The sequence below is a fragment of the Corvus cornix genome, chromosome 2 (assembly GCF_000738735.6).
Source record: "Corvus cornix cornix isolate S_Up_H32 chromosome 2, ASM73873v5, whole genome shotgun sequence".
Classification (NCBI taxonomy): Eukaryota; Metazoa; Chordata; class Aves; order Passeriformes; family Corvidae; genus Corvus; species Corvus cornix.
In genome coordinates, this window is record NC_046333.1 from 134,231,505 (window position 1) to 134,251,667 (window position 20,163).

At 34.7% G+C, this 20,163-nt stretch overlaps 1 protein-coding gene across 49 annotated transcripts in view; it reads left to right on the top strand.

Moving 5' to 3' along the window:
* Positions 1–20,163, top strand: part of RIMS2 (regulating synaptic membrane exocytosis 2) — a 454,433-nt gene that overhangs the window by 126,856 nt on the left and 307,414 nt on the right. For 5 of the 49 annotated variants that reach the window (XM_020584074.2, XM_020584072.2, XM_020584071.2 and 2 more), the window contains exon 1: positions 12,264–12,828. The exons of 35 other annotated variants lie outside the window; for them this stretch is intronic. In XM_020584074.2, the coding sequence (XP_020439663.1) occupies positions 12,707–12,828 (122 nt within the window). In that variant the 5' untranslated portion in view covers positions 12,264–12,706. Of the gene's footprint in view, positions 1–12,261; positions 12,829–20,163 lie in introns of those variants that run through there. 9 more of the 49 variants (XM_039548398.1, XM_019289234.3, XM_039548385.1 and 6 more) reach the window with 3 other exon arrangements.

Genomic DNA, 20,163 nt, shown 5'->3' on the forward strand with positions numbered 1-20,163 from the left:
AATTTAGTTGTCACTTATCTTTTACATGGTAAAATTAAAAATTTTAGTAACTGTCAATCTATTTTATTAAGTCAGATTTGAGGAAAAAATGTAACAAAAATGAATTTAATAGGACCAAGGTGACCATATTTTTGTAATTCGATGATTTTCTTTTCTACCTCGTCTTTATCATGATTATTCTGTTTCTTTTTCTGCCCCTTCCTCAAGACAAATCCTTTCATCCCTTTGCCTACTCTGGAATGTCCTTATAGAATTATTTAGTTAGTTGTTTTATTGCCTCATTTCTTTTGTGTATCACCATCTTTTTCTCACTGGTGTGAGAAACAAAACCAAGTGCTAGACATTGAAGGTGCTTTCAAAGATATACCCATGATCTTTGTTCACCTAAACCCAGACATTCTTTTCTTCTCTAAGCCACTTCTTTTACTTTCCCCTTGATGTAGTTTACTTCTTTTCCTCACTTTACAACCAACAATTTCTCAACCATTCCTAAGTGTCCTTTCAGTTTTGTGGTGAACTGATTGGACACTTCTCTCCCAAGCTTTGAGAGATCTTAATTTGTGCCTTTCAGAAAAAACCAGAGCTCTCCACATTCTCTATGAACCAGAATGAAGACAGCCACAGACATTTTAAGGGAATAGTTTCAGCAAATTAGTGCAGTAATGTCATTTCAAGTTAAGTAGCAAATGTAGGTGACCTGAAGTCAGTGACTCTTAAAGTGAAGTTTTAAAATCCAAGGTAATATCTGTATATGATATGCAGTGGGCTGTGTATACATGGAACTTGTTCTGACTTCCTGCACTATGCAACACCGTGGCTTGTAATTATGCCCTGGTGTTTTTAGAAAATGACATCAGCAAGTACCAGGTTCTGCAGCACTGAGCTTTCTGAAAATGCTATTAGGGACCTCAGTCACTGTATCATCTTCATAGAATATCAAGAGGTTAACTTGCTCCAAACACAGTTTTCCAAATTTCTGGTCCAGTGTTTTGTCAGCTGGTATTATATGCTTGAATTGGTCCCTAGATGTAATTTATCTGCCTAAGCAAGTTTCTATTATGCAGCTTGTAATAGGATGAACCATGAACTTTCCTGCAGAAACCCCATTCTCTTTGTAAAAAGAAAATGGCAAGGGCAAGAGTTTTTATGGTAATGTTGGGATAGAAAGAAATGCATTTTAGCTGCAAGAGGTTACATTTGTAATGACTTTGTGAAAATTCTGGACTTAAAATGAGTTCTTGATGATCACTTAAAAAATTTTAAAAATACCTAGCAAGGCAGAGGAGATTAAAGCAAAAAACATCTGATTTACTTTATAATGCCAAATAAATTGGGAAGCTTCAGAAAGGCATTGTATTCTAAAGTTCCAAATCAGTGCACAAACTCATTTTTTTTTTTCCAAGAGGTAGATTAATTTTAATTGAATCTTTTTGACTCTGGCATGAGGTGCTGGGCTGACAAAAAAATGACCTGCTTCAGTTGTATCTTTACGCTGCAGTTAGAACTGTGAAAAATATTTAAGCTGGAAGAGGAATCACAATTAGTTCGACAATTTCAACCCTTGAATATAAGAAATTTGACAACTCAAAGGTTAGTTCAGCAATTCCACCTCCTCACTAGGATGAGATAATTGCATTTTATTCCTAAAATGGACATGTAGTGATTAATCTTCCTGTACCATTTATTAACAGGATCTACAACAAAAAGTTATTCTTCAAAGAAACCAAATTTAACTTGGATATGCATTTCTTATAAAACAATGTAAATTTGGTGCTTCTCATGTCTCAAGTACATACAATGAAGACTGAAGAATTGACTTTCATTTACAAAATGTATATCAATATTTGAAGCAAGATATTTACTCTTCTGAATAAAGTAAAATTGAAGTAAAGAATAATTTAATTTCTACTCAGCAGATTTTTTTTAATGCAGACATTCTTTCCAAAATTAGAATATCAAATATAAAGACCCTGAGAACCAGAATAAGAAGGAAAAGAGGAAGATACATCACTAAAATAATGGAAAAGATAGGAATATTTTGTGGATGGGACTCAAACTCTGGAGCTTTGGATATTAAGTGCAGTACTAATAGTGTCTCAACTTCTCAAAAAAATTGTTTTGGATAGTGATAAACTGCATTGCAGTAATGACTGATGCACTAACATAGATCTGGATAATTTTTACCTACTTTACTTCTTTGCTCCTCCTTCAAGTAACCAAGAGCTTTTACAAGAATGTTTGTGTCCTTTTGGTAGATATTCTCAAAAGCTGCCAGTTGTTTTCGGCATTAAGCCTGGTGAAGCTAACCAAACCAGGAGATTTCACTCTCTAAGGGGCATACAGATTTTTCTTTCAGAAGCACTTTTTTGGTCTCTGAAAATGAGATTAATTTAGAAATTTATTCTGTGGTATGTCACCAAGTATCATGAAGCCTTACAGTTACAACAATCAATTATGAAATTAACCCTAACTCCCTTCCCAAATGGCCAATGCTGCCTTTATGCCACTAAAATAGAACTCCTGTATTAAATGGAAATCTTTCCAAAGTAAAATATTTACACAGCCTTAATGCTTATAAAACCCAGGCTCCATGACACTGTCAAAGGAAATAAATTCCAGAAGTGTGTGATCAGCAGGAAAATATTTTTCTGGTATTCCAATAAGCTGAATATAGGAGCAACCCAGGAGACCATAAATCTCATAATGACAGGAAAGGAAGATAAATTAGTCTCTTTGAACTCATCCCCAAGATATGGAAGGCTCAAATTTTTTATCAGTATACTGAACAGCAAAAATTAATAAACAATCTAGTGCATAGATGTGTTGTCATAGCTTCTGTTAAACTAAATGAAAAGACTGATATTAATCTTACTGTCATTTGTTCAATGATCTATCTTTTAGTTTGCACATATATTAGTCTTTGTTTCCATCACAGATCACCTGGACACATTGACACTCAACACAAGTTTGTACCTTTAAGAACCAAATCAGTCATCTGAAAGTAGAGATACAGCAATAAATCTCAAGATATTTTCCAAGTGAATAAAAGTAATTTCTAAAATTAATTAAACTCCCAAATTCATTGTGAATGAGAGCCAATTTCTGCAATGTATAACCACCATGGATTTCAGGATCAATGTAACTGTTACTTTCTTTACATAACAAGGAACTTTATGATCAGCCTGCTCACCAAAAAAGAGCTTGTGCAAAGGATGTCATAACTGTGGTAACTGTGTCTTTCATGAAGAAAACATTGTCTCTTTATCTGAACATGTATATTGGAATAATTTCTGCGCTGGGAGCATTTATGTAGTTGGTAATCATCGTTGGATTGTCATAGGATTTATTTTTTGCTGACTGCTTAAACTTCTGTAACTTGGAGAATAAGGGATATAAGTACAAACTGCCTGTGAGCACTGAAGAAATCAACTTGCACCTTGAATACCTCATCTTGAAATGGAGAGGAAAGACAGGTATCTGGAAACTGTTAGTGAGTGTATCTTCAGGTTCTGTTATTAGTATTTTATGTTATTAATCATGCATAATACTTTGTTAGTAGTATTTTAAATCACATTTTGTGTTTTTGAAAGGTGAAAAATGATCCGCTTTTATGAAAGTGAGGAACTAAAATCTCTTTTGTAGCAGATGAAGTTTTCAGTGCACTGTTGCAAAAATCAATCACATCTCTGTTCTAGGCCAGTAGTTCTTGTCTAGTGAGACACATCTCATTGGTGAACCATCCTGAACTGCAAATGAGGCATAAAGCAGGATTCATGTACTATAATGAGGTGCAAGGAAATATCAATTAATTTTAAGCCAGCTGAAGGTAAAATTAGTTGAAATATATTATTCTAAACCACACGTTCTGCAAGGTGCAGCATCTACTGAATATTGGGCCTTCTGTATCCATGTACTTCTCTACTTCTTCAATCAGTGTATAAAAAACTTGATGTTCCTGTTGGGTAAAGGAACTATTCTTTTAGCCAGGGGAATGAAGTCTCACTTTGACCTTTTCTGACTGATTCTTCAACCTTAGTAGTACTCCTTTAATACTTCTAGAAATTTTATATATTATACACTACATGTATGGACATGGACAAATGTATGTATTTATACTAAAAGGTTAGGATGCCTAGCCATTTCAGTGAACTATCAGAGCTCTGAGGAAAGCAGAGAACTGATTATGGGATCATCATTTGACCCAGAGTTTCCAGAAAATTATTTTCTGGAGATGGATTTCTCCTGTAGGAAGCTGACCAGCCCTGCAGAAATGAAAAAAAAAAAAAATTAGTAGCATGTAGGAATTATTTTAGTACAAAATAGAATCATGCTCTTGCAGGTTGAAGAATTGATTTGTACATTTATTAGACAAATGGGTTGGTTTCTCTTGTTTGCCAAATGCAATTTCTGCCTCAGTAGCTCTTTATATAAATTATGTCTTAGGTCAGGATAATGGTTTAAAAACCCCATATCCCTGGATTTGAAGGCTTCTTTTTTATATGTGATGTCTGCCATTAATAGGAGTTTTGCTAGAAACCATGAAGATCCCTAAAATACCTGTGTTATATGTGGAGAAAACGCATGAGTTGGAAAAAGAAAGAGAATGCACACACCTGGATTTTTTTCAGGTATGGTGTCAGAACACAGCTAAGACAGGAATTGGAAAGTGTTCTCAGATCTAGCAATAGAAATGCAACCACAGAGTTATATTCCTACCTCATAAATAAAGTAATTAGACAACCATAAGAACACTTCTTTAAACCTATTTTTGGGTGCTCATGTAATTTTGGGTCACATGATTTTTTTCCCCCTACATGTTCCCCTTTCTTTCTATTAACTATACAGAAAGAAAAAGGTGGCTAGCTTTCTAAACTGCACTCCTTAGCCATCTACATTTAGGTGGGATGAATCTGATTGTCTTTGTTATTAAGGTCAAACAATCTAAATACAACCTCTGAATCTGCCTAAAATCAGTAACATCTTCGTTTTTAAGCATAGACTTCCCTTAGCAAGGAATACTTAGAAATGCCCAGAACTGTGGGCAGTGAGGTAGAACAAGGCACTGGAGTTTTATTGCAGATCAGGCAAGCTGTATATATTGTGTAATATTCAGAAGGAAAAAGATAAGGGAAATTAAAATGATACATATTATGTAATTATTTTCAACTATTCTATGCCTTGTCATATTTAAATAAAATTTCCCATATTGCCTTTCAGCTAATGTATTAAAGAGAATTCCTCAGAGAGGTTTGAGAAGCCATAATCTGTATTGAGCTAAGGAAATTAACCATTAAGTCAAAGTTATTAATCTTAAAGATATCTTAGAAATAATTATACTGGGAGGTATACCCAGGTGTGAGGCATACTTACTGATTCATTTTAAGAATTAGTACTGTTGTGGTATAGTCTATCATAATAAATAGCAGAAGGTTTTCAAATTATCATTTTCCTATTTCCCTTGTCTAATTTGTTTGTTTTTTTCCTCTGTCTTACTCATACTCAAATGCGCAATTTGTGTGTGGTCAGTGCCAGTTTTCGTATTTGTCCATACCAGGCTTAACAGTAGGATTTCCCAAGTGAACATATGGCACATTTCCTAGTATCTGGGTATGGAAAGAAGTTAGACCTACCTTTGTATTATCTGAGTTTTAAAAAATGTAGAATTATTTTATCAGTAGAAGTATTTATTTTAAGTCATCTGGCATTTAACTTTCACAAGTCTTTATTTTTTCCTGTGATAGATTTAGAATTTCATTAAACAGAAAGTGATTAAAAAAATATAAAATCTCAGCTTCCAAGTATTTTATTTGTAGAATATAGTCTTTCCTAACTAGTAAGTATGCAGGCAAAATATCATGTTTAACTTGCTTGCCACTTTTTAGAATGTTTTAAAGCCATTCTGATCAGTGGATCATGATAATTTCTTTCCTTTACTTAGACCCTGATGAGATACAGGCAAATGAGTTACATTGTATCCTCACAGAACTCAGCACAACTAATTAAGGAAAGTTGGCACTTTCCTGCTTAGGAAGTCCGAAGCTAATCTGGAATTTCCCATCAAGACTTGGCTTTTTGGGCTGATGTACTTTGTACTCCCTGACTTCCTTGAGAATCTATACATGTCAGGGTTAGTTTTGTCTTTTATTAGAAAGTAAACAGTTGCTTACCTTTCTTTCCCTGTGTATTGAAGACATAAGAACTGAGAATTTTCAGAGATGGGAATATCCAGATACCTGTAAAGGTGCTAAAGGTAAACTGACAACTTATTTTATCCTCAATGTAAGCAGATTAATCAGAGCATCCTCTTAACCTTTTTGAGTATTGTTGCCCTTGCTGGGTGAGTTTGTGACTGAGGAACAGTGCACAGACTGCTTCCACTGGCACTAGAGCAGTTCCAGTATTTGGAAACGTGCTAGAGGCATAGTGTTGAACTGCGCTTTTGGGCCTTAATCCAAAGACTGTTGGCATGCAGTGTTATCCCTGATTTCACTGGAATTAGGCTACTTAAACAGTTGATGCTACAAGAAGTGTAGCTCAACAGACTTTGGAACAGCAAAGTTCTAGTATCCTATGCAGCAAGTATGAGAGGGGCTTGGGGTCCACACATCTTGTGTGGACCAGTGACATTACTCTTACCTGCAGCCTTAATCACATCACTTAAGCTTCATATTCTAAAATATTTAATAGAGAATACGCTTACAAGGTTTGTGATAATTAACTGTTTTTTGAAGCTTATTCTGAGGATAAATTACTATTATTTTGTTGTTTGGTATTACTGCTGGTGGAACAGGAGATGAACTTTTGTGAGTCCTTTGTGCATGGGATGTCAGTGACAGCAAGTCTGAGGGAAAATGAAGAAGAGGGAGTTAAATACACCTGGGAAGGCAGTTCCATGATCTCCAGAATCAGTACAGCCTATAATGGTATCTCATGTTTTTCTATCCTATTTCTTCTGTGATGTGGTGGAGGACCTCAGTAACTTAAGCATCTTTTCCTATCACTTTTCATAATTTTGTCAATGTTCAGATGGCAGTGTTGTCGCTATTTGCTGACCATACTCTTGACTGTCTTTCTGCTGTGAAAGTCAATGAGTGATGGCTCTCAGTTCTACCCACTCTTCCTCTATGCACACTGACTGGGGTCTTTCTCCTCCTGTGATGATACAAATTTTCACAGAGATTGTTGGAATTTAACTATATAAACACTTATGCCCTATGAAATTAACCTGTCTCCTCAAGCATATTAGTTATAATGATAGATGGTAATATGGAGGGAAAAAGGGATGAATGGACTGTCCAGGCTTCTAAGTCTCATATATTGGCTTAAACAGTGTAACTTATACTAAAGGGAGAGTATAGATTACTTTTAAATGGCTATATGGGACAAATATGAAGAAGGACACTGAAAAGAATTAAATGAATATAGATGGAATGCCTCAAAAATTAAAGAAACAAAGAAATGTGAAGATACTGGGAATAAAACACAAGAAAGAAAAACCCAGTATTTTATGGTGTAAGATGAAGATGCATTTACTTTCTTTTATATAACTATACTCTGGTTGTGGATATTTTCTGTAACAAGGGTTGGTCTCTTAGCTGGAATTTCAGTATCTTCCATTGTAGATCTGTGACCTGACTACCAAGGATTAAAATCAGTATCACTTTTCCATTCTTGATTAATGTTTAACTCAGTGAATTAAATAGTTCTTTCAATATTTAATTATTTTACGTGAGAGAGAACAGCGTCAACAGCAAAGACAGATTCCCTTAGGAATAACCAGAGGGGTGTTGATAAAAGCTTTGTGGATATATTTTAGGAAGCCAGTAGAGAAACCTGGGACTCAGTTTTCCATGCTTCCTAATGTTGTTCTAACTGCCCAGCTACCTGTAATAAGAAGAATGGTGCATTTTGAATGACTGCTCAGGTGCCAGCACAACAAGAGGATTCATTTTTACAATTCTTGGACAGAGACCGATGCTTCCCTGTAGCCTGGATTTAGGTACTTTTATCCTTTTGAGTTTGAGGCTTTCTCAGTATCCCTTTCTTTATTATTTCCTATAGTAAGTATTCAGAATACTGACTTCTCTGGTTCCTGTTGTATGTGTTCAAATTTACAGTTGTAGATTTTGCATTAGTTGCTGAACTTCTCTTGTGAAACTGAACCTTTGAACATTGATGTGATGAAATACAAATGAGTATGTGCTTTATCCCAAAAGAAAGTCTGCTTGCAGTAGTGAAAGTGAAATGTCCATCCTTGAATGGAATTTCCAATATTCCTTAAAATCATGTCCCACCTTGGAGCATCAGTTTGCTGACCCAAAAGGAGTAGTCTGATCAACAGTAATAATACAACACTATATAATGTCCAAGGCCACTATTGTTAACTTATCTGTTTGAAAAGAATTTGTTCAGAAGTTTTTTCTTTTCATAATGAATGTCAGTCAAAAATTTCTAATAATGAGTATTTAATGAAGTGCTTTGATAAGGGCGTATTGGAGAGCAGTGGTGGTGTAATACAGGTATTTATGTGCTATTAATTACAAAACTTTTTGTAGTATCTAGATGGAAAAAACAGTAGACATTAGACTTTCTGTACATTTAAAAAATCCCACTTTTATCCCCAAACTCCTAGTGACTCAGCTCTACCATTTTCGTCTGCTTTTCCATCCTTACTTACATACTATCCAGTAGATTAGAATGGAATTGAATCCAAAATTGTTCTTGATAGTGTGTTTTATCACAGAAAAATCTTTGCCTTATAAGCTGTAATGTATAGCTCTAATAGGGTTGTATGACTTCACCTTGATTAAAATACAATGTCCTGTGAAATCTTTTTTATATGCCTATAATAAGAAGCGATGCATGTAAGTAATGTTTGAGATAACAAACATTTGTACATATTGTCAACTTTTTTGTATAACAGATTCATGTTTCTGAAATCTAGAATCAATTCAAGGAAGTTTAATCTTATGTTTGAAATAGAAACATTTTATATAAATTGAAAAATGCCCATATTTGGGAGCTTTCTAGAATAATTTTTCTTCTTAAAAACTTGTAGCTGCTGGGTGCTTATTAAGATTCGGTTTGGCTACAGAGAGAGGTATGTGTATGGACCTCAATGTAGCTTGGCTTAATGGATCCAATGATGCTTTCTCAGGCTTGTCTTTTCATTTTGAAATAGGCTGCCAACCATGTCAGGTAGTTGTTCAGACTATCTGGTACTCATTTTGCTCTTTCTCTGCAATATCTTTGAAGTACTTGGTCTTCATTTCTATGAAATCCTCTATGAAATTGGTCTGTAAATGAAATTTATTATTATTAAACCATACATAGCAAGAGCATGTACATATATATTTTTTCAAGTATAAATACACCAAATACCATAATAAAGATCACTGTCAAAGTGAAGCCCTCAAAGGATAGGAAATGCTAGAAACACAAGTGCTTGAGCAGAGCTTGGCTTACCTGGTGCTTATTAAGTACACAATTAGGGGTGTTCTAAAAAAAAGAAGCCTGTGCATGTAGGACCTCTTTTTCTTCTAATACAGGTATTGGAGAGTGTAGAGTGAGAGCCTTGAAGGACAGAAAAGGAGATCTCAAGTTAAATATCAAATAGGTAGAAAACTAATCACTATCTTTTCCCACATTCTTATGTGAAGCTTTTAATTTGGGAATGCTGAGAGTATAATTTCCTGAATCTTAGAAATTATACTAAATCACTGCCCTTCACAACAGGAATTTTTTAGTACAAGAAACAGTGATGCATTTGAAGATCCATAACAGCATTGACCTAAGGTAACTAGTACCTGTACTATTTTGTTCTCAAACAGTATCAATGTACAGAAGATAAATTTTATGTGTGGTTCTACTGACTTTTGATTGTCAGTTGCATTCTGATTCTCAAAGGAATGCAGTGGGCAGAGCCTACTCTGCTCATGCTCATGCTCATTTATTCCATTCCCTTCAGCTTTTTCTTGTTAGGTCTCCTTACTTCATTGATTCTTCTCAGATGAATGATGAAATTTTGGAATTTACCTAAAAAGAGATGTTAGTAGGAAGTCCACATTATAGGGTCAATACAATACTGTAGGCAACCTAATAAATACAGGAAGCAGTTTATTGGCAAAAGGGTCTCTTGGAGTTCGTTAGAAGGGTCAGGAAAGAAAGGCAATTCTGTTTTATTCTGTACTATTCATTTTCATTCTTTGAAATAAAAAATAGCATTTTAAATCAACAGTAAATTCAATTTTGATGAAAATTCCAGATGTCTGAAAAAATATGTATTTGCACAAACCCCATTTCATTATGGCTGAATATTCTTCTAGCAGCATCTATGAAGTATTTGCCTTTAAAAGTATTCTTTTACTTTTATTTTTGCCCTATGAAACATTTTACATGCATGAGTATCTGCAGAGTACTCTTTATTCCTTACCCGAAATTAAATCAAAAAATTAAAAGTTTCAAATATGTGTGTTTTGTGAGTAGTTTTAGAACAAGCTTAAAAAAAATATAGGAAAAAGAAAAAAAAAGAATGTATACCATAATTTCCATTTTAAATATCTGAGAATGAAGACATAGAAAGATGAATGTCAAATGTTCAGAACTTGGTTGCAACTACAGGAGTATTTTGATTGTGATGACCACTCATAAGGCACACAAAAAAATGGTAATATACTTGAAATATATGATAAAATACTGGTCTTGTACCTACTCCATGGACAACATTGTCTGTGAACTGTTATGTGGTGCATATTATACTGATTGGAATTACTTGAATCTTTTGTGACAAGATGATTTTGTTTCTTGGAGCAGATAAGAAAATTTGGGATTTTTTTGATGGAATGAATGTAAAGGCAAATTTTCTTACATTCTAAACACAAATTCTCTGTAATACAGGTGAGCTGGTTTACAAGTATTACTTTTTCATTTTATTACAGCAAGATAGCCACGAATATCCATCAGTTCCTACTTCAGGATCTCAAAATTTACCAGCTTTGACAGACATAGAGCCTGTTTTAACACAAATGCACAGTATGCTATGGACAGAAAAATCGGTATTAAAAACTATTTTGGGTAGTATTTTTAGGGTTTCACATGGGTTTTGCAAACAGCTTTATTAGCAGATATTTTAAATTAACATGGGCGGTAGTGGGGAGTCTTCTATATCTTTTGGGGGGGTGGGCAGGAGATGAATTTGTTCCTATTTCTTTTTTCTTTTAAAATCTGTGTTGTAGCTGCCATCCTTCTGGCCAAAGAAGCCTGGATGGCTTCTTCCTTCTGAGCACATCAACACACTTGAATTAGCTGGAAAGATGTTTATTCCCACATCATCTAAGATTCAAATTGTTTTCAGTGGAAGAGCTTTAGTAATGGACCTCATTTTATGTTGGTTTATTTGGAGATTTTGTAATTAGTGCTAAGATGTTAAAAGCTGTGGATAGAAAATCAGATATCGTAAAGAAAAGACTTTTAATTGTTATTTTTCAATTTGACAGTGATAAAATATTTTCTGTACCATTATGTAATATCATCCTCTGGCACAAGCATTGAAAGAAAAGCGGAAAAAAAGGCTTTTAGTCAGGGATACTTATTTTCTGTACATTTCATGGTATTCACAGTGCACATTATGTTGCAAAATCTCACTCTGTTCTGTTAGACGACAGATTCTGCTTCTTGCTCTTTGATATCCCATACTTATGTGTACCAGTACACAGGCTCCTAAAATAGTGGGTTTTCCTGGAAGTAGACAGGTTTGGAGCACCCTAAGAAGTGACTGATTTTTCTCGGCTCTATCATGGCTGATTCAGTGCAATAAACTTTTAAAAGATACTGAAGATGTCTCGTTTTAAAATGCAGTGCTTATGTGTAATGCAGCCACTCCTTTTAGCAATTGTTCAAGTTTGCATGGTACATCATTGCCTTGATGCTGTATTTACAGTCCCTGACAGAGTGGCTATGTATAGAATGTATACTGTTTGCTTCAGTATACATGAATCGATACTACATTTAAATGTTTGCACTGAAAAACCTGTTATCTCAGATACAGTATAGCTTTTCAGATATGAGACAAAAGATCTATTGTTACAGTCTCAGTGCTACATGTTTTTATTGTGAAGAATATTTTTAGAGTGGTCTTTCTGCCCTTTAGAGCTGCTTTTACATTAAAAAAAAATTAAGAATTCTACATACATGGTCACGGATATTAGTCATTTTCACAGGGGAGGGAAGGAGGAGGGGAAGATGCAGAAATCCTCCTTCTCTTAGACAGTAGTAACAGTGTGAGGATGCCTCGTCCTCCTTTTTTTTACTTCTGAGATTTTATTGCTGGCAGCCAGATGTGCTGAAACTCCTGACGACAGCATCTATTCACTGCGTGTTTTTAATAGGCTTAGAGAAATATGAGTAGAGTACATGAAAGCAGCTCAGCTTCACACTTCAGCTGGGAATGCCCAAAAAGCTTACTGCTGTTTAGAATTCTTGCTACAGTCAGGAGAAAGCCGCTCGGGTACTAAATCTTCTACGACTGAATTAGAAGAATAATGACTGTACAATTAACTATCAGCCCCTGCTCATTTAGGCACAGTTTTTACAGAGATCAGGAGAAATATGGAACTTGAGTGGCATATTTGTATTTGATGGTGTGTACAAAATAGATGACTTTTAAGACAGGTGGTGAAGAAAAATAGAAGGGAAAGAAAGAGAGAAAATGCAATTTGAAACACTGCGCCAGGTCTGCAATTCTGTTTTATCTCATTTTCATGGGGTTTTCTCATCCCCTCCAAATATTTTACAAAATGATCTTTTTGGACAAACGTTGAACAACACTGGGTAAGTAGAAATGAAACGTTTTTGCTTTATCATTTCTATTTTTATGCTGATGGCAATCTATCTGCATGCTTTTCAGTGGGGTATTTTATAATTGCACTCCTAGATACTAATATTTTTAGGGTAGCAGTGAGTCTGTTAGTGTTTTTATGTTTTATGTAAGGGTTTACATGAGAACTCAATCTGCAGAAATGAAGCCAGCAAAGATAGAATAAAATATTTAAGATGGTTATGTATCTTTCAAGTACATTAGCTGCCATTAGAAGCTAGCATTATTAGCTGTAATCCTTAAAGTATATTAAATATTCATAAACAAATTTGTCAGAGAAAATGATTTCTGTGTGGATATGGCAGTGAAAAGATTAAATGCTCAGAGATGTGTCTGTTTAACCATACATAATTTATTGGAAGATGCAAATTAGTAGTCATGCATACCTTTTGCAAAATAGAAAGCAGTTCCTTATTTTTAGAAGATTTAGATCCTGTGTGTGATGCTTTTCAATAATCTTTTTAACTGGCCAAATTATAGCTGATTAGTGGATGCTTTGCAGCAGGTCAGTCAGCTCTGTAGGGTATCCTTTTGTGAATAGTGTTATTTTGTGGGAATTAGAAATGATAGGGTGAAGTTGTTGTTTATTGGTGTGAGACAGTTATTGAATTGGTTTCTTAGGATTTTTGGAGGGGTAAAATGAATTAATTATGCCTCATTTTTGTGTCATTATTCAGTAAACATATTATAGCACCGTTGTTTAGAACTTTTTCATACTGCTATTAAATATTAACCAAAAAAAATATTATTAATTTTATCTAAGAGAGTGGGAGCACAGGTCAGGAAGAAAAACAATCCTGTAGTTTTTTATAAAGGTAGTGCACTGATGGAAACATTCTGGAAAAAGGGTGGAAGTAATAGGCAGAGACTATATCCAGCATTTTAATCTTCTCTGTCTCTGTGGGAGAAATCTTTTAAAAATGGGATATTATTTCTTAAATACAGGGATATTTGCACTTAATAGTTCAGAAATTTCTTAGAATTTTATTTCCCAGAATTTCGTTGTAAGGATTCTCTCCCTTACTGCTGATATTTCCTTTCAAAATATTTTAATATTTATTTAATGTTACTGTTCTCAAGTTTTGTTATCTTGGTTATGAATTTCTAATTAGTAATGCAAAATTATGTAGCTAGTTTTAGCAATCATAATCACTGTTATGAATTAAGGTATTTTTAGGTATATATTAAATCTGTATTCAATGAAATTTTTCTTATGTCCCTTTGGTATACTGTGAAATATTTGAAGCTCTACAAAATGGAGCAATAATTTATGTATTATCAGCTGTGATTGTAAAACTGTGCATATTTCCAAGTGCATAGTTTCAGGCCTGCAGCAACCAACAAAGCCCTTAGCAACTGTTCTAATCAGCTACCATCCCAGTCCTGATTCCCTGGATCTGCTTTTGCAGATCAGAGTACATGCTTTTTGTAGATCAAGGTGCATGCTTTTTGCTAATTTTTTTTTACAGATACACGTGCATGGTGCTTTTTGGTGTTTTTTTTGCTTGTGAGACTTTGGCAAAAGCTGCATATGGTATCAAATCAAAAGACAGAGTCATTTTATTCATTTGTTGTGCCTGAGATTAGGAGTATATTTATTCTAGAAAACTGGCAAACAAGAAAGGATTGTTAGGAAACTGAGCCTCCTACCTATTATGGGCTGTTGTACTTGGGATGAGAATATTTCTGTATTTATAAGGAGCAATGTCATGTTTTTCTAGGTATCAATGCTTTTGGCCTCAAGAAAACATTGTGCAATTTTTAAACAATATGCAGCAGTAATTGTGAGAGAATAATTTGTGCTTTCTCTGTCTTCTGACACTAAAGTTAGGTGAAAGTTTTTAAGGTAATTGAGTAAAAAGATTCCCTCATCCAAATAAGTATTTCTATTTTAAACTGGATCTTGATAAAAGGGCTTTGAAGAAGTCATCTATTAAATCATTAAAGTCATTAAAAATATCACTGGCATTTATTTCAGAGAGTAGTCCTTTGATTGTCTTACTGATTAAAAAAAAAGTGTTCTATTTCTTAAAAGTAAATCAATGTAGTATATAATTTAGGTAGATTTTTGACTTAAAGCTTTTCACAATAAATGTAATGCACTTTCTAAAAACTAATTGTTCATGCGTTAAGAGTTAATGCTTCAGAACTGGTGGTGTACCTCCAGCATGTAAAAGAGTCTGCTTTGATGAGGTATAATGTGGTCTATCTCTTCAGTCTTCAAAGTTATATATTTTGTCCTTTGATGATCCTTTCTCTTTTGAATGATTTTTTTTTCTGTTTTTACATCTAAAAAGTACAAGTCAGAGTCCAGAAAGATAAAGGCTGACATCACACACAGAGTGATTAACTGCTGCTTTCACAAAGTAATAATGTGAAGAAAACAGGTTAATGCATACAAATTGTAGTGTAGATAATGAAATGTAAACCAGAAAGTCATAGGAAATGAGGTACTATACTGTAATTGAATACACATTTACAACTGTAATTGAATACACATTCCTCGTAATTTTCATATCTATTCTTGGAGTTCTTGTTCTTCAGAAAGTTTAGATATGCTGAGATTTTGTTGAAGGAAGGACAGGTATCTTGGGCTTTGCTCTCTGATGCTATGCTAAACATTGGCAGGAACACACATTAAACTGTTTTTTATCATTTCCCATAAAAACTTTACATGAGTTGGATTTTTATTTGCATAGTTTGGCTTTGCAGTAGCTGATGTGAGAGGACCCAAATGATACTAAACTCCTTGTGAGTCAGATTGATTTTAGCATTTAAATGGGCTTAGTTATCCCCTCCCAGAGCTTCTAACGGAGGAATATTGCAGCTGAGTTCTTGTTTGCCAGCTACAGGGCAGCACTTTCCTGTAAGATGCTACTGTGAGTGTAAAAGAGAGAGCTGGTTTGCTGGGCCTCCCTCCTGTTCCACACAGCTCTGTCTGACATTACCAACTCCAGCCAGCTGAAGCAGTAAGAGCTATCATTTTACCTCAAAATTGTGTTTCACTTGTGTTGGAGATTTTGGTGCTATTTCCTGGGTAGTAAGTTATTTTTTATTGAAAAATTATTAGAATGTTTTCATGTTGGGAAATCATAAGAATTGTTTTGCATTTTGAGCATTTGGCAAATAGCTAGTTTATGGAATAAATTCTTCATGTGTCCAGAAAAGAAATCAGTAGACCTTTTATGAAAACACACGATGTGCTTACACTACATCCAAATTTTACAACAGCATCTAAAGGAGGTTTGCTTGTTTTGCAGTCTAAAATTTGTCTGATTACTTTCAGTGACATACTGTTCATTCAAATGACAAAAGACAATGCAATAAAGTTTTAAAATATATTTTAAGCCTTTACTAATTAGATAAGCTGGATGTTCAGATTGCCATTCTTCATTTAGTGTTTAGTGTACAAATACTGTGCTGTCGGATGCTCTATTTGTAGCAGCGTGCTTTGCGAAGTCACAATTGCTTTGGGCGATATTCAGATTAACACATCACTGCATAATGGCAAGCATCTTTTGTGACTAAAATTGATACAAAGTGTACAGAGGACTATCAGTCCAATTTTGCTATTGCTGTTTATATTAGAAGCTTTTCTCAGAAAATGGAAAGTGGGGATTTACCTAAACTTGGTTTCTCATATGACATATTGTTAGGATTTTTTTACAGTTCTGTGAAAGTGAGTTTACTGTCAGCTTGGCCACACAGGGGCATAAGATAACTAATATATTCAGCCCAAAACCAGTACAAAGATTTTTCACCAAATTCTCTGTACAATAGAGACTTAGGAATTGTTTCATTTTGAAATGAGACGCATCTAGTTTAAAAAACAAATGGTATTTTCTTTCATTAATTAAACTTCAGTATTTTTGAAGACTCTTAAGAGTTTTCACTTTCGAAATCCCTTGGTAAGCATCTTTTACATAAATACACTAATTTTTAAAAGATTACTAAAATGCCAAAATAAATTAGCTAGTTGGTAATACTAGACATTTACACTGAAAATATTATTTTAGCAGAAACATATGATTTCTTTTCATTATTTAATTTTCTGTTTTGTTTCCTCAATATATCTACTAGGTATTTACCAAAGCTCCATTTTATAATGAAGCCATCAAATGATGTCAAGAATTACTGGCACCTAAAATTGTTAGTTTTTATGGTGCTAGTAATCTTTACTTTGACATTGAAGGAAAAAGATCATTTTTTCTTCCTTGTTTGGAAAAAAACTTGTCAGAATATTTCTGTAGAATAGATTTGAGGGTTTTTTTTCCCTGACTATATTGGTTCAACAAAGCAAGAGGTTTGCTAATATTCTAAGAGAATGTTGCATTTTCAAGTATGCTAGTTTAAGAGCCAAGAATAAAATCACCATAATGGTATTAGAACTGACAGTATATTGTCCATATTCTGTGATGCAATACTGCTGAATACTGTACCTGAAACTGCCTCTCCTCCCTTTTCAAAACTAGCTCTTCTATAGCTAACTTTAAAAAGGTAGTTTGTTAGGATTTTCACATCTGCTCCTTTTTACCTCCCTACTAGATTCACAGAATCCTGTTTTAAGTATATTCCTCAAATCTGTAGCTGATGTGCTTTCTCAAATAAAAAATATACAGTGTTGGTAAATAAATTTATGTGTATTCCTACCATGTATTTTTTCCTTAATGAATTAAAGACATAGCAAAGCTATTTCCTGCCCTTGTTCTTAACTGTGTCTTGCCTCAGACTCAATCAGAATTCTAAAACTAAGCTAATTCCAGTCCTAGATCTCTATATTACTGTAGAAAGGTTGTTCATGTAAAATAATCCTCTATCTTTTTTCTTCCTAAAATTAGAGAAATAAACCATATTCAGGTGAACCCCTATGTGCATATATATCTATATATATATGAACTTCTCTAAACACAAAGGGAAGGTTGGCAGCTGGGACAGCAAATTGTATATAAAAGGCAGAGAGAAACTCATACAGCTTTGTATTTAGTCTTTTCTGCACCTTTGCCATACATCCCTCACAGAGCACTCTTATGTCCTCTTTGAGCTGAAAATAAGTGTATCTAACTCCATCTATCCTTTGGCCCTTGATTACCTTCTTTGGGACAAAGTGGGACAAGTAGCATGAATTTTTGCGTCTTCTTCTCATGTGTCTATTTCCTCTGGAGGAAGCAACTGAACATACTAACTTGCCCCAAAGCTATTTCTTTCTCAGAGGAAGTTCTGTATTCCATCCCATCTTGGCAGCTGTTGGGTTTTGGGTTTGTTTTTAAGTCCCTATTTCTAGGAAAAACGATCCCTGTAACATTCTGTTACAGATATTTTCAGAGAGAGAAAAGTAAGAGATTTCCTTACAGAACCATTTTTCTTCCCATCTCTTCCAGCTCTGGAGAGAGATACCTTCTGTTACTTCCACCTCAATTGCTACAGATTTAATAAGGGGACATATGCTTCCTCCATGAATCTCACAGAGCTGTGGATATTTGCAGCCATAACAGGTTTCTCTCTATTCTCACTGTGCATCAACTGCTGTTATCTGATGATGGCAATAAAATCCTAGCTGGCATATGATTTTAACCTTCCACCAGGAAGAAAAAAGATGATGGATCAGAGGGGGATAATTTTTCTCAATTCAGCTAGTATGTTAAATTCACAAATTTAAATAATCCTAAATTTAGAAATGATTAAATATGCCTTAAAACTTGATTTTTTTTCCTCACCTGGATGAGAGCAACAGAAATTGAAGGTATAATTGAGTTACCAAGTACAACTTTTTGAAGAGAACATGTAAAAAAATCTCTTTTATTCTTGAATAACTCAGATGATTCCTGTCATTCCTCAGAACAGCCCAATAAGATGTGGGTATTATCTTCTTTTTCTGGAATAAGAAAAGGCAGAGATCATGATATTAAAAATGACTATGTTATTGTATAGTTGAAACATTTAAGAGATTTGTTCAATGACAAGAGCCCAGTATTTTATGGAAACTGCATGTTCCAACATCCAGAAATCAAGGTTGCTAGTCTTGACCCTTGAGTAGATAATAGGTGTATTTCAGGACAGATTGAGCTGAGGTGACTGCAACAATAACTAGCCCCATGTATCCATTTGACTCTTCTTCAGGGTGCTGCCACTCTGATAAAACTGGTATGAGTGCTAAGCAAACCTGCACCATCCTGCCTCAGCTGAGAGTTAGTTTTTTGTATCAGTGTGTGGCAAAGTCAATACCTCAGACTGTTTCCTGTAGCTGGTCAGACTCATATTCATAAATATTTCATTTTTCCCACCTGTGTGGTCAAAAGCTCTTAGTGAGAGTCTTCACCAGTCCTTCTTTGCTCATTACCAAGTATGTTAAAAAATCACCGAATATTCTGAGTTGGATATCAGAAAAAGGCTCTTCACCCAGAGGGTGGCTGGGCACTGTAACAGGCTTCCCAGGGAAGTGATCAAAGCATCAAGCCTGAAAGAGTTCAAGAAGCCTTTGGACAATGTTCTTGGGCACATGGTGTGACTCTTGGGGATGGTGCTGAGCAGGGCCAGGAGCAGTAACTATACTGCATTGTAGAAACATGGGGCTTTGAAGAGCAAAACTTTCCTTATCAGAAAAAAAAAATGTCTTTGCTTTGTTCCTTGACTGAGAAGTTTTGCTGCTGTTCCTGCCACAGTTATTTATTTACTGAAGTAGTGGAATGAAGACCACTTCTGTTGGTGTTGCTCCGGACACTTCATTATATTTTTCTCTTTTTTCTTTTGGGTATAGTATGATTACAGGCAGAAAAAGAATTAAAAGGAAAAACAAACTTTTTAAAACCTCTAATATCACATCTTACAGATGGACAAAATAGCACAAATAACTTTGGAATGTTTGGCTGTGTAGGTCTGGCTAAGCTGGGGAGAATGGAAGGGAGGAGTATTGCATATTGCAATATTGCATATTGCTCCTTTCCTTTCAGGTGCGATGGGACTGTCCTACCAGTTGCTAACTATGGACCCATCATCCCTTTAGATTTCTCAGGAATATACTCTTGATTTTGCACTATAAAGCAGAATGAAAGTTTACTCATAGAAAACACTGTGTTTCAAAATGGTTCAAGAAAGATTGGTATCTGAGCCTCAAATGATTTGTAGGGTTCTGAGAAAGGAATAAATGAATATAAAACTGAAAAATTGTGAAATCTGAGATTAGTTTTGGAGGTAACAGCATGATTTTAACTTTACCTTGAGGTAAAAGGTTTGAAGCAGAAGCTGGGGGTATTTCAAGTCCTTGGCTTCACTTCAGAGGCAAAGTCAGCCTT